The sequence below is a fragment of the Calliopsis andreniformis genome, chromosome 3 (genome assembly GCF_051401765.1).
Source record: "Calliopsis andreniformis isolate RMS-2024a chromosome 3, iyCalAndr_principal, whole genome shotgun sequence".
In the NCBI taxonomy this organism is placed as follows: domain Eukaryota; kingdom Metazoa; phylum Arthropoda; class Insecta; order Hymenoptera; family Andrenidae; genus Calliopsis; species Calliopsis andreniformis.
This window is the reverse complement of record NC_135064.1, coordinates 7,785,666-7,798,711: the sequence shown is the minus strand read 5'-3', so window position 1 is coordinate 7,798,711 and position 13,046 is coordinate 7,785,666. Positions and strand designations below refer to the sequence as shown.

At 34.3% G+C, this 13,046-nt stretch overlaps 2 protein-coding genes across 2 annotated transcripts; one reads left to right on the top strand and one right to left on the bottom strand.

Annotated features, from left to right (window-relative positions):
• Positions 1-531: 531 nt before the first annotated feature.
• On the bottom strand, positions 532-3,809 carry LOC143177265 (uncharacterized). The gene is made up of 3 exons (XM_076375128.1): positions 3,774-3,809; positions 3,411-3,554; positions 532-906 (listed from the first exon to the last, which is right to left on the bottom strand). Exons 1-3 carry the CDS (start codon positions 3,807-3,809, stop codon positions 532-534), a joined length of 555 nt encoding a protein of 184 aa, XP_076231243.1.
• Positions 3,810-7,833: 4,024 nt separating this feature from the next.
• Impe3 (Ecdysone-inducible gene E3) lies at positions 7,834-12,162 on the top strand. Its single transcript, XM_076375127.1, has 4 exons — positions 7,834-7,973; positions 8,638-8,718; positions 10,873-11,603; positions 11,704-12,162. Exons 1-4 carry the CDS (start codon positions 7,923-7,925, stop codon positions 12,083-12,085), a joined length of 1,245 nt encoding a protein of 414 aa, XP_076231242.1. The 5' UTR covers positions 7,834-7,922; the 3' UTR covers positions 12,086-12,162.
• Positions 12,163-13,046: the final 884 nt, after the last annotated feature.

Genomic DNA, 13,046 nt, shown 5'->3' with positions numbered 1-13,046 from the left:
AAACTTTTAAACCATACAAATTTCGATTCTGTAACCTTTCGAATTTTCAAAGCCTCTGTGTTTGTTTCAACTTCTGAAACCTAATTTCGGAAACGGAACTGCTTGCCTCTATGCAAATAGTTTCTCTTGTGCACCGAAAAAACGCAACTCTATACCAAATACCTCTGCATTCCTTAACATAATGCAACAACAGAGGTTCGTCAACAAATACTCTCCCACCTTTCTGAGAGGAAACAAAAAGTTCTTGCAACGTTAGCAACCGATTCGCGTCTCAAACTGATTTCATAAAAACGAGCAGCGCATTTATCAGACAATCCCCGTAATACAATTTTCCTCGTAAATTCGAGAGATGAAACGAGAACCACTAGCGTCGACCCGCCCCTCACGCCACCGCATTTCCTATTTTCCTCCGTGGACGGCTATCCTCTTAGCGTCCCCACTTTTCTCACCATCCGATAACGAAATTCCTCGATACGTCTGGTGCTTGCGAGGGGCTTCGTCTCTTCACGAGGAATAGGGAACGTTTCGTTTCTACTTTCTTCGGCGATACGGCGTAGGGTAATCCGTGAGAACGCTGCCGGTGGAGAGGATTGCTCCAGGTCCGCCAAGCAAACCGCCCTTATTCGCTAACCAACCATTCCCGCCAAAAAATCCCGCTGGCTCTGTCCTGTCCGTGTGGAATCCTGAGTCGTCAGTGGCCACCAGCTGCAGCAATCCATTTCCGTTGCTTAACTGCTTACCCTCGTTCTGGTTACCTCGCACCTGCACGCCCAGGTTGTTCAGAGTCTCCTTTAGACCAACGATGCGATCGTGGAGGAATGATTGTGGTGAGAATTGAAGGTTCTGTGTCAACGGCGTGAGGAACCAAGAGAATAGTCCTGGCTTCGCTGTGGTGGATCCCTCGGGCTGGAAATGTACTCGAGTTAGGGTACTTAAAGGTCAGGGATGATAAAAGCCCTGCGGATACATCTCGTCTTTTACGCATGGCTGTTCGGGTATACGAAATGTTTGAAACGGGCGTCGGAAGTTTGGCATGGCACTATTGGTACGTCTAGACTGGTATAGACTGGTATACAATCATTAAAAATTTGGTATTCTGTACCGACAGCCTTCTTAGGCCTTAGACTATGTTCTAATTGGACTGTGCACAAACAACGTGACAGTACGCAAACAAATAACATTTATACAGCCTGTTTCCTAATAATGTGTGAGATTTTTTAAACATGTATAGGTTCTAGATACGAAGACAAAGAAAAAAGTTCATCTGTAGATATTGTTGGATGTACTTAATTTTTTTAGTTATACACTATTTCAAATTATGATATGACAGTTTATTTAGCCCTAAAACGACAACCTTCTATTTTTCGACGTAAGTAACACAGTGGGGTTACGAATGACCCCAAAAAGAATTTTAATATTTAAAATGATATTTATCTTCGAATAATATTTTCATTCTTCTTTGGGTAACTTATTACTATAACGATCGCTAGTTACGAAAATCACTTAAAATGTCACCAATAACGTGTAAGGCCGTCGTTATAGTGTTAAGAAAAGATAATTGTACGACCTGATCCCTGTTTGTGGAAAAAGAAACAAAATTTTACCAGGGTAAAATTGAAAAGAGGATAGCACTCTGTGTACCTAAGAAATGGGTCAGTGTTTTACGCAATATAAAATAGCATGTAACTAAAAAACTATGTATTTTCAGGCATGTATACATTTGAATTTGTATCACTGACTTTATACGTAGAAGCTATCCTCCAAAAGTGTCCCACGTTTTTCTTACATTTTATTAGTTCTGAACTTTTTTCATTGTCAACATATGTAGAACCTAGCCTGCAAAAATGTCCCATATTTTCTAATGCAATCATTATATGACTCATTGTTTATTAACCTCGGTCGATTTTGTTGCAACGATTTCACAGTTGTATGACATTCAATTAGGACAATACTTTATCCATTAAGTAGAGAAAAGAAGATTGTTGTTGCCGTAATGGATTTAAAGCAATTGCATCTTGGTCTACATCAGCCTCATAAGTATAACCAAAATAAGATAAAAATGAAGAACGACGGAATTGTTTTTGGTTCAGTTATTAGTTATTGAAGAAATGTCTAAAATATGCATGAAACGTACTTAATTTTACTTATTTTACTGACATCGCTCCTGCTAATTGGGTTAATATATGCGGACAGTAGAATAAGTTCCCAAATCAGACACGCTTCCGCGCATCGTAGAGGTCTCTTTAATAATTAAAATTCGGAACTGAAGCCTCAAATACAATTCTGTCACTCTTCATTCTTGTCTTATTTTAGCATATAGAATCACCTGTCTGAAGGGATCCAATGTCTGAAACCTGTTGTAGAATTTATTCAATTTGTTAGCACATAAGTACATGAATTATAACGCAAGAAAGATCGTTAATAGCGATTTGTTGTTTTGAATAATTTTTTCTTTTAGATAGAGACTTTTGACCACGTGGAAACATTTGTAAAATGATTTTGCAAAAGTCAATAAATTTTTCCCTTTTTTTTAAATTTGTGCTTTTATTTTTATGCACCAGTAATACGTGTAATTAATCTAGGTGATGAATAAAATCAAATTTTACACAAAAAATTGGAAAAAGCGACAACAGTTGTAGGATGAGCCTTGTTAAACATTATTATATTATTATCATAGAGAAGTATGATAACTTCATTTTTATTGATTCTCTGATTTTTATGTCACTTTTGTAAGTAGAAAGGGATATTTTGATATGACATAATTACATGAGAAAAAAATCTACTTTTATATTTTGAAGAGGATGAGAGAAGCACAAAAGTTGAAACAGATCTGAGTTTTATCGTCATTATGCAGATTCCTGTAAACAAAACATTGTAAAAGACTCTTTTCATGTCTTTTCCCGTGGTCTTTTAAAAGAAGGTACTGTAGGTAGTACTGCAATTCCACATATGAATACATTAAATTAATAAAAAATATATATACTTGTACACTATTATGCACACTATACTATAATACTGAATTACTCATGTGTATAGATAGAACTAAAAACATTCTAAAACAATAAGAATATTATAAGAATATAAAGTCGTTTGTAAGAAATAACTAGTTAAAACAATATAGACATTACGAAGTCATTTGTATTTTCTATAATGTTGCAAAAAAGTTCTATGTGCATGTAAACATTTATGATTGATATAATAAATATATTTAGTTGGAATCCAGCTTGTACCTTAAATGCACGTTAAACTAATTAAATCTTACTTAGGGTTTATAATTTTATCTGAATTAAAACCTGAGTTAGACTTGAGTCAAAATTGTGTTTTCATCGAATTTGAATTAGGTTTAAGTTAAGTCCAGTTAAAAAATTTTAAAAATAGAATAATTAAAAGACGTATTTTTGTATTCTTACATTTTCAGTTGTTACAGTATTCAAAGCAGGTAAGACATTGGGATCTTGATCCATACTCATCATATCACTCTGCATTTCATAATCGATTTTGTTGATGTCATTGTCACTCAATCGATCCACAGGATTTGCATGTATCCCAGCGACCTGAATATTCAATCAGAAAAGGGAACAAACGTTTCACGCGATATGATTAATTAATTTCAGTAAAATCACAAAAAGGGAACAAAATTTAGTGAATTAAATTATAAAATAACGGAGAGGTAACTGTATTCAAGCAATCTTTTGAAGATTGAAACACAAAAAGTCCAAAGAACACACTGAACAAGCTAAAGTCAAAATGATACTTTCCTAGAATACGCTTACCATCAAAACCAAAAGCGAAACAGACATCATAGGCATTATCTTCGGAATGTATTCTATTGACAACACTGTAACTAGTTCCAAAGGCTCCGAGAGAATTTCCATGAAACGCAATAGTTGAAATGCAACTGCGTGAAGCGTTGCTGAAACAACGAGCTGAATATATAGCACTCCCCACGCGTAGGATACCTTTTATCTCATAGGGGTACCATCATACCCCACAGATAACAACACAATTACCAAATTGTACGCTTAGTACAGAAACCGTATTGATGCTTGAATAGCCTTTTCCTATTGTAATTAAAGTGAAATTGAATATCCTTTGACCTACCATAGTCGTGAATTTGTGCTTGCATTACCTTAAAAGAACTTCTGGCACAAAGTTCGATTAAAAATTGAACAAAACTTTATTTGATATTCCACTATTTAGCAAAATGATAAATTTCACAGGTAAACAAAGGAGAGATTAGAAATCGAAAGTGTCTACTTTGCACATTTTAGCTAGCAACGTCTGACCATACCGGCATATTCCACTTATGAATATATCGTGTTCATTTCATCATCCAACTGGGTAGAGGCAACAACAAAAATTTAGACCAAATGTATTTCTCGACGGAATTGTAAATTCAATTCATTTTTTTGTTTGCGTTAATTTCTTTTCTTTTTGGAAAACTATGTAAATATACATACGAATGAAAAATAGTGCTATGAAATAAATATTTGGATTATTTGCATGTAGGTGTATTACGACTATTTGGGGAGATTAGTTTTTATAATAATAATTAATTGCTAATTTATTACTGTTTGTAAGTGAAAAATTCTTATTTTCCTTCTGTGAGTCAAATTTTGGTCAATTCTTTCGTACGCATTTGCAATTATTATATTTAATTCTTGAATTGATAAGTATTTTTTATTATCCGTATAAATCCGAGGAATAGTTATTAAATTACTAATTTACCTCCTTATAATAGTATAATTAATTTTATAATTAATAATACTATAATTTCTTATAATTAATAGTTGTTTAAGGTTCTTCCTGTTGGTTAGATTATGCTTGATATGTACAGCCTAAGAAAACTCATAAGATGAAAAAGTATTAACCATTAACGTCTCACCTCTTAATTGATCATCTACAACAAAGTTTATCTTCGAAGCGAAAAGGATTATCCACTTTGCACTTCTGCCAAAATTTCGTAAGAATTGTAAAGAAGATTTTCAAATATCCCATTTCGAGTTGCTCACGTCTCACGTTCTAAAATGTCGGATCAGACACTAGGGACTGTGAATCGCAAAGGAACCTCGAAATGATTCCATGCGAACCGGTCAGTTTATCTTTTTTCTTTTGCTGGTTTATATCCAACCAAGTTCCATAACCGAATTGCCTTGAAGGTGCAGTCCTATCAAATCAAATCTGTTGAGTTCCATTTCTTTTTGCTTTCCACCTTCCCTCCCCTTCACTCGTGAAATCGTTACTCGACGGCCTTGTGCAAGGTCGCAGGCTTCCGAGAACGAAAGTTCCAGTCACATTCTTTGGACTACGCGCGCTTCTGTCCTTTTTCTCCCTTTTTTTTGATAAAAATTCGGTTTTCAATTTCGACGGATCACATTCTGCGAATTCCTTACTATTTTGAAATGATATTGACATTTTATAAATAGAAAAAAGGTCGAAATAACTCGAGAGTGTGTAATAAATCGTATAGAAAAATATAAAACGAATAAAGAGAGGCGTTATAAAATTCATGTTGGTATATAAAGTTATTTCGTTTCTAAAATACTCTTCACTTTCTAATAAGTTTTAACAGTCACATTATTCCTATCTATAACAGTCATCACTAATAACCACGAGATGCAGTTGATGCGACATAAAAATTCACTTAAAATAAAATTCATAATAGAACTGAAAATGGAATAGTTTTTCGAATAATAAATTTTACATTGAACTATATCCTAAATTTAATATTTACTATTTGTTCAAGTTCTTCAAAGTGTTATCGTTAAGGTTTAACTGAAGACATCATGAATGACTATGTGGTAATTTGAAGTATAATTATCAATTAAATTTGTAATTGTTATAAGATACTTTGAATCCTAAATAATTATTTCCAAATAAGAAGTATAAACTAGTAATAATAATAGAAAAAAGCCCGAATATAGTAAACTTTGAAATTGAAACAAACATTTTGTTTTAATAATTAATCATAAGTTTATAAAGCTATTAAATATAAGATAATAAAAAATTAATTAATTTCAAATAACCTTAAACTGTAAAGAACAAAGATATTACTATTAATGGTGATCAACCCGCTAAGGATCGTTCTTTTTTTCTTTTTTTTTTTTTTTTTATAACATTATAAGAAATACCTAAGTATACTCGAGCTTGCGAGTTAAGGAGTTTAAGAACAGTTTAATACTCTCCAAAGTAATTATATTATAAGGTAGAGTTACAGCAGTTAAGCCCACTACTGCATGGAGTAGCTAAGCTTAGTATTTTAATAGTCTGAGACTAATATAATTATTACAAAAAATTTGAAACAATAATTCTAGGGTTGTAATAGTACAAAATAAATCATCTTTGAAAAGAAAGTGAGTAAAAATTGTGAGATTTATTTTAATTCGTTTAGAATCGCAACTGCTTATGTTATTAGCGACTAGTTATAATATTGTTATCATCAAATTTCATATTATTACAATAATGGAATCTGAAAGTAAGAACTTTAGGAAGTCTAGACTAAACATTGTTGTTTCTCCAAAGAAGTGCTTTTAAAGAATAAGACGTTCTTGATATAAATTGACAACCTAAGAAAACTAGTAAATCAAATTATAGGTGACTAAAGAAGATTACAAACAATAGCCTCAGCTGTCATTGCATTTATTAAATTCGAATATCGACGAAATAGTAATCAAACCATCTAATTAAGCAGAATTGTATGTAACTCGACTATCAGTATTCAATCTATGATATTGAGATCCAAAATTTATGTTATACATTTACAAGTCCTTAATATGTATAGCATAAAGATCTAAAAATAGTGCAGCCTAGGTCTTTTCAGGAAACTATCGTAACATTAAATGAAAAACTGTATTGCAGGAGTGACCACAAGAGTTGGTCTACTTCAAAAATAGCAACAGTTTTGGTTTAACTCTTATACAAGTTGCAATCGTCTATATTAATTGACCTTTTTACCTAAAAAGTTTATTAATAGAACCATTTAGTGTAGCTATCACCCTTGCAGTGTATCTACGTCCTGGACAAACAGTATTTTTGATAGTGAAATTTCATTGGTGACTACTATACTATAGATTTTCAGCAACATCCCAACTCCTTTTAACCCTTTGTCACCCAGTGATTCCAGATTGAAACCACATTACACACAGTAGTAGGTATTATAACTGGGAATACATTGAAGAAAGTGAATCTGTACCGTATCTTTCCATTTTCATATCCTGGGCCACGAGAGATTGACTCTTTCCTTGCAAACCGATTGCCAAATCCCTCAATCAAAATTAAGTGACGCTGAAATTGACTGTCATCATCGCAGACATGAAGCTGGCAGGTGTGGTCCCCGACAAAATGACTCAACTGCATAGCGGAAAAAACATTCACTCGGGTTCACGGACACGTGTGGCATACCAATCAGAACTTAAGTTAAGTGTCACGATACCTACTCGGTCGCTTTACCGCCTTCCTTGTCACGCAATTAATACTCCTGCGAGGCAGTCGTTTATGTATGCGATCACGTAGAATATAGGCGTGCGACAAGCCAAAGACGAGCTGGAACCGTTACCATGTTCCTTCCAAGAGACCAGTCTTGCCCCGATGCTTGGTTGCGAACCTTCATCTGGTCAAGGAAAATCGAGGGGTCCGAGGGAATTTTGCACATTTTCAACTCGCCTATCGCTGTCCAGTTTCGAGTTGGCGAGCAATCCGCACGAAACGAGGCACACTCGAGTGACCCATCAGCCGAAATCGATGACGGAATTACAGTGATACATTAGAGTTGGTGATTCGTTCAAGTGTTCCTTTTTTGTCTGCATGACGACGCTGAATCAGTAGTACCCACTTGGCAAAGTGCTTTGGATAAGATTTAAGGAAAGTGTGGTATTTGTTTGTCTTCAAATATAGAAAGTTTTCGAGGATCAGAAGGTGTTAAAATGAGACTGAAGACTATTTGCGGCTTCTTTGTTGTCCTTCTGTTAGAAGAGGTAAGGTTTTGATTTATAGTTATTACCTTCTAGTTATTGAGGGACTTAGAAGCTCCTTATGCTGCTCGTTTCCATAGTGCCTAAGCCTCTTTCATGATAGTCTATAATAGCTTGTTAATTTGTCTTATATGATATACATATATACATGCATAGTCCTTATTTAGGAGAAATACACTTATAGAATAAGCTACGACATAGAGAGATCGTAAATTAAATCTTCAATCTTGTTCGCGCAAGTGCTTTGCATTCTGTTTTAAAATTCCACAAAATAAATGAATAATAACGTATGACTAATAGTGTTTCTTTTACAATAGTAACCTATACTATGCTTCTTAAAACTAGCATATTCTAGAATAATAAAAATTTATTTCTGCTGTAAATACTTATTGGATTCTCTTAAGATGAACAAAGTTAATTATTCTTCCAAATTACACATTTAAGTTTAATTTTGGAAGAAATTGCTGCGAACAACATCGTATAAGACACTATAAAAGCTTTCCAAGAAAATACGCAAACCAAAATACAGTTTCAACTCGTTTTCGTGATGTCTTTGATGCGTTCATTTTGACTGGTGCATTTAATGCTTTATTTATGACATATAACTGGAGGTCGACGAATTTTATGGCGTTCCAGAGCGAGTGTTAATTAAAATCGATTTTATCAGGCCATCGGTGGAACCGTCAGGAAACCACCAGCTTTTGCGAAGCCTGTGTATTCGGACTCATACCTCCCAGCAGCTATGCAGGTGAGTGTCGTGCTTAACTAAATGAAATTTAACATTTTGTTCGTAATTCTATTTGCAGTCAAATACTTTTTAAATCCTTGTCACTTGATAATTCTGTACCTGAGAGCCAACGTGATCCAAGTCCTTTTTTGTTATTTTTCAAGAGAGACGGAAAACAAATGCAATTACCCATTGCTGAACATAGTATTTGAAGTAGTTTATATTATTAAATTTGCTTCTCTTATAACATAACTTAACTAAATTCTTATTATTTTAATAATATGAAGAGAAAGCAATAAGATTTTGTAAAAAACTTAATGTTGAGAAAATATGGACTTGGGTTAGTTTGACTCTGAGATACAGTTTTGTTTTTTTCATTCAATTCCTATGTACGGTTTTTATTCGCTATAATCTTGTGATTTATTACTAACAATGAGTTCATACATGAGGTAGGGTACACATTTGTGAAGTCAGTTTAATACATTGATGATTTGTGTTTGCCTTGTCAGAAGTGAGGCTACAAAAATTAAAAATGCGTTCCATAGAAATCAAATTTCTTTAGAAGAAATATACTTATATTAATTGAATAATTAAAGAAAAAATTAATTTTTAACTAAATTCTAACTAGTATTGTTACGTTGAGACGGTCATTTGCTTCAGAGAAAAGAAAAGTCTCCTTTCACATTTTTTTTTAAATCTATTGGACAAAATGAATTGACCATTTACCTATCCTTTGTAAACACAATGAAAAAGTTATATTTTTTTTCTAATTCAAAAACTCAACGAAAATAGATTGAACTAACTCAAACCAAATAGGTTGAATGGATTTTTAAGAAAAAAAAATGTAAAAGAATCTCCCTTTTTCTCTAATCCAAATAATCCTCCTGCTCCTTAAAGTAAAGTGAAATCTCTCGGTCGTGAAATCACTACGCCCGAAGACACAGTATACCTTCTCCTTTTAACACAGTATACCATCTCCTGTGTCTAAAAATTAGAGGGGAAGATATCTTGCAAATTGTTAAATATTTATTAAAGTATGTCATACGCTTCTTTTGGGGATCTCAATACCTACACATTTAATTAAAATGATAATTAGCAATATTTCGAAATTAATATTTCGAGATTTTAAAAGTTTTCAATTAAAGAAATTTAATGCTAAATAATTACTAATTACAATATTGCGCTTTTGCACCGTCATTCGCGTGTTTCTCTTATCTCTTAACTGACCAATAAAAAATAAGCGAGATTATATGGGGCGTTCGATAGCAGTGTCAGAAACTGTAAGAAATAATTTTACATATAAAAATAGGATGAAAATTACGAATGGTAAAAATTATTTGGAACTTTCTTTCAGACTTATTAATTGATGCAAAAACGTCTGAAATTCGCATGAAATGTGTTTGATGTGGGACTCATTCTACTACCAACGAACATTAGTCAGATCAGACACAGCAATAGAATTTTGCTTAATTTGCTATTTGCAATTTGCTTTTGCACTTATTCAATAGAATAAGTCCCGAGATAAACAAATTTCACATGTATTTTAGGTTTTTTCTCAATAATTAATAACTTGGAAGTGGAATCTAAAACGTAACTTCGTTTATCTTCACTATTATCTGATTGTAACATTTAGGAGCACCCCTTAAAATTTCTGATACATGTCGCTTTTTATAAAGATAATTCTACGAGTCAAAATAAGATAAAAATTAAACATGACAAAACTGCGTTTGAAACTTTCTTTCCGATTTTTATTTGTTATAGATATGACTAAAGTACCATACAATGTGTCTGACTTCGGTACTTGTCCTATTGACATCGCTGTGTTGATTTAGCTAACGCTCGTCGACAGTAGAATAAGTTTTCAAGTTGGATACATTTGACAGGTTTGACAATCAATAAATTCGGAAACAAAGCCTTAAACACAACTTAAACAGTCTTCACTTACAATCAGTCCTCAAAATTTCTGATATCTTCTGTCGAACATCCTGTACACATCTAAAAACGATTTAAAAATTTATAAATTTCGCTTTTACATGTATCCTCTACGTTATAATAGAGGTGAGGAAAGAGTCAAATTAAACATGCTCTAGAAAGCTCGTCACGTTTTGCCCTACTCTCTCAAGTACTGCTAGCGAAACATTAAAACTTCTCTTCTACAAAATATATGCACTATAGGTAATATTCCACGCAGTGGAGCAACTAAAGCTCCTTCAATCGGAAAAGACTACGACGAGCTCCATCAGCCCAACTACACCGATTTGTCATACAGCACAGTATCAAGGGACAGGTATTCAGGAGGCGTCGAACGTAACTTTGGAGATAACGACGCAGTCGAACGAAGACGCAAACGTGGAGGAAGAGGGTGGCGCGCAGGTTGAGGGGACGACAAAGGAGGTGGAAAATTCAACGAGGTCGAGCGAAATTGGCGACGAATCGATGGGGGATTCGTCGAACGAGGCGATCGGAGAAGTCTCGACTCACCAAGAGGCGCCAGAGGTAAACGAAGAAACGCCAGAGACGAACTACGCTACGCCGGAGGTGAATTACGAACCGCCGGAAGACGTGCACGGGATCCAAGAAACAAATCAGGAAATCCCAGAAGAGAATCAAGAGTGGAGCTCGTCGGCCAGCAACGCAGAGGCTTCCTCCGTCACGGAAACGAAGGTAGAAACGACTACCAAGTCGAAGGATCTAGCTAACTCATCCTTCGACCAAATGGAATCGATCGTGAGCGCTGCACAAGAAAAGAAAGAGGCCACCATAGAGAGCGTTGTGCAGAATGTGTATGAAATTTTGAAGCCCACGCCATCCATATTCGAAGACGAGGAACTCGAGGCTTCTGGGGAGTCAAAGAACGCCGCTGGGGTTTCTCTGGAGAAGCTGGAGGAGGAAGACGACGAGAACAGGTAAGAGAAATTTATCCACAAGCCTAATTTGACGTCCCGAGAGGGCAACGAGAAACCCAAATAGCTAATGACACTCCTTTACAACACTCCTCCTTTGCAGGTTCTCGCGGCTGGGCGAGAAAGTGACACAAGTGCCAAGGCCGAGTCTAATCAGCTACTTGAGACGCTCCAAAGTGCCACCGAGTACCACCCTTCAGCAACTTGCCGTTCTCTATGACTCCCTTAGCAAGGACGCTAAAAGGCAAGGGTTCGGCAAGTATTCAGGATACTCTGACGAGGTTCTGAACACTTTGGAGAGTTCTGCCGAAGGTGGACTGGTGCCACAACTGAAGAAGATTTTGGACAAAATCATGGAACGAAATGAATTGACGAGGGAGGACGCGAAGATTAAGACCACTCAGACGCTTCGCGATCTTGAAAATCCTTCGAGTTTACTTGGCAAAGAACTGAGGCCCTTGCTGCCTCTGCGTTATTCGTTGTAAAATTATCTGGTGTCAACACTAGGTTTTCTATTTCATGGACTTATTACAAATTTTCTGAACTCCACGATTTTGTAGAAATTTGCAATATTTAAGTTTTGGCTTTGTAAACAGAAATTGTAATCTATATTATACTTTCAAGGTAGACAAGCCAGTTGCTGATTCATAATTATTGTGAGAAATTAATTTAACAATATTATCAAACAAATTATATATTAAAATTATTTTTACTTTATATCAATTGTATATCAAATACTTTACTCGTTTGTAGTTGAAATAAAATCTGTAATTGTTGTACTGAACAAGAAGAAAAGATGGGAAATCTTATATCATTGTAAGAAGGGTGTGAAAAGATATCAGTGAGATTTAATTCTTTATGTCCTGGTGGTACTTTGGAATACCACTATGTACCATACACTTATGTATATTAAAATGCTACTATAAAACAAATGTGTTTAAAATCCTGGTGATACTTAAAAATCTTACTTCTTTTAATAAAACATTAATATTTCTCACTAATAGGTATTTAATAATAATAGTTAATATTACTTATCTTGTACGAAATGTTTATACGTAACACACATGTATGTTTGTGTTATTTAAGGAGTTTTCAAGTGTCTGGTATAAACATTGCAGTCAAAAACTAATGACAGTATAATCCAGAGCTTAAAGAGTGGAGTAATTTTAATATAATAATTTACAATATAATTACACCTAAAAACAGTTTGTTTAGTTCAGTGTAGAGATACACAAATCGTAAGAAAATCTACAACTATGAAAAACTACAAAAAGAGATATTAAAGAGAAAGATTTGAGAATCGGTGATTTAAAATGATTCAATGTGGAGGAAATGATAAAATGTGAAATAAAGTTTTGAGACATAATGAACTGTTTAATTCATTAAGCCGTAATATTTATTTTATTTATTTATTTCATTGGATTTTATGAATCGTGAATATACATA

Bases quoted from the DNA above. Each gene is read 5' to 3' on its own strand.
- LOC143177265 (XM_076375128.1), bottom strand. From the start codon at position 3,809: ATGCCTATGATGTCTGTTTCGCTTTTGGTTTTGATG. The intron at 3,555-3,773 runs GTAAGCGTATTC...TTGAATATTCAG, and splicing joins TTTCGCTTTTGGTTTTGATG to GTCGCTGGGATACATGCAAA. The intron at 907-3,410 runs GTAAGAATACAA...GTACATTTCCAG, and splicing joins ATACTGTAACAACTGAAAAT to CCCGAGGGATCCACCACAGC.
- Impe3 (XM_076375127.1), top strand. From the start codon at position 7,923: ATGAGACTGAAGACTATTTGCGGCTTCTTTGTTGTCCTTCTGTTAGAA. The intron at 8,719-10,872 runs GTGAGTGTCGTG...TATGCACTATAG, and splicing joins ACCTCCCAGCAGCTATGCAG to GTAATATTCCACGCAGTGGA. The intron at 11,604-11,703 runs GTAAGAGAAATT...CCTCCTTTGCAG, and splicing joins GAGGAAGACGACGAGAACAG to GTTCTCGCGGCTGGGCGAGA.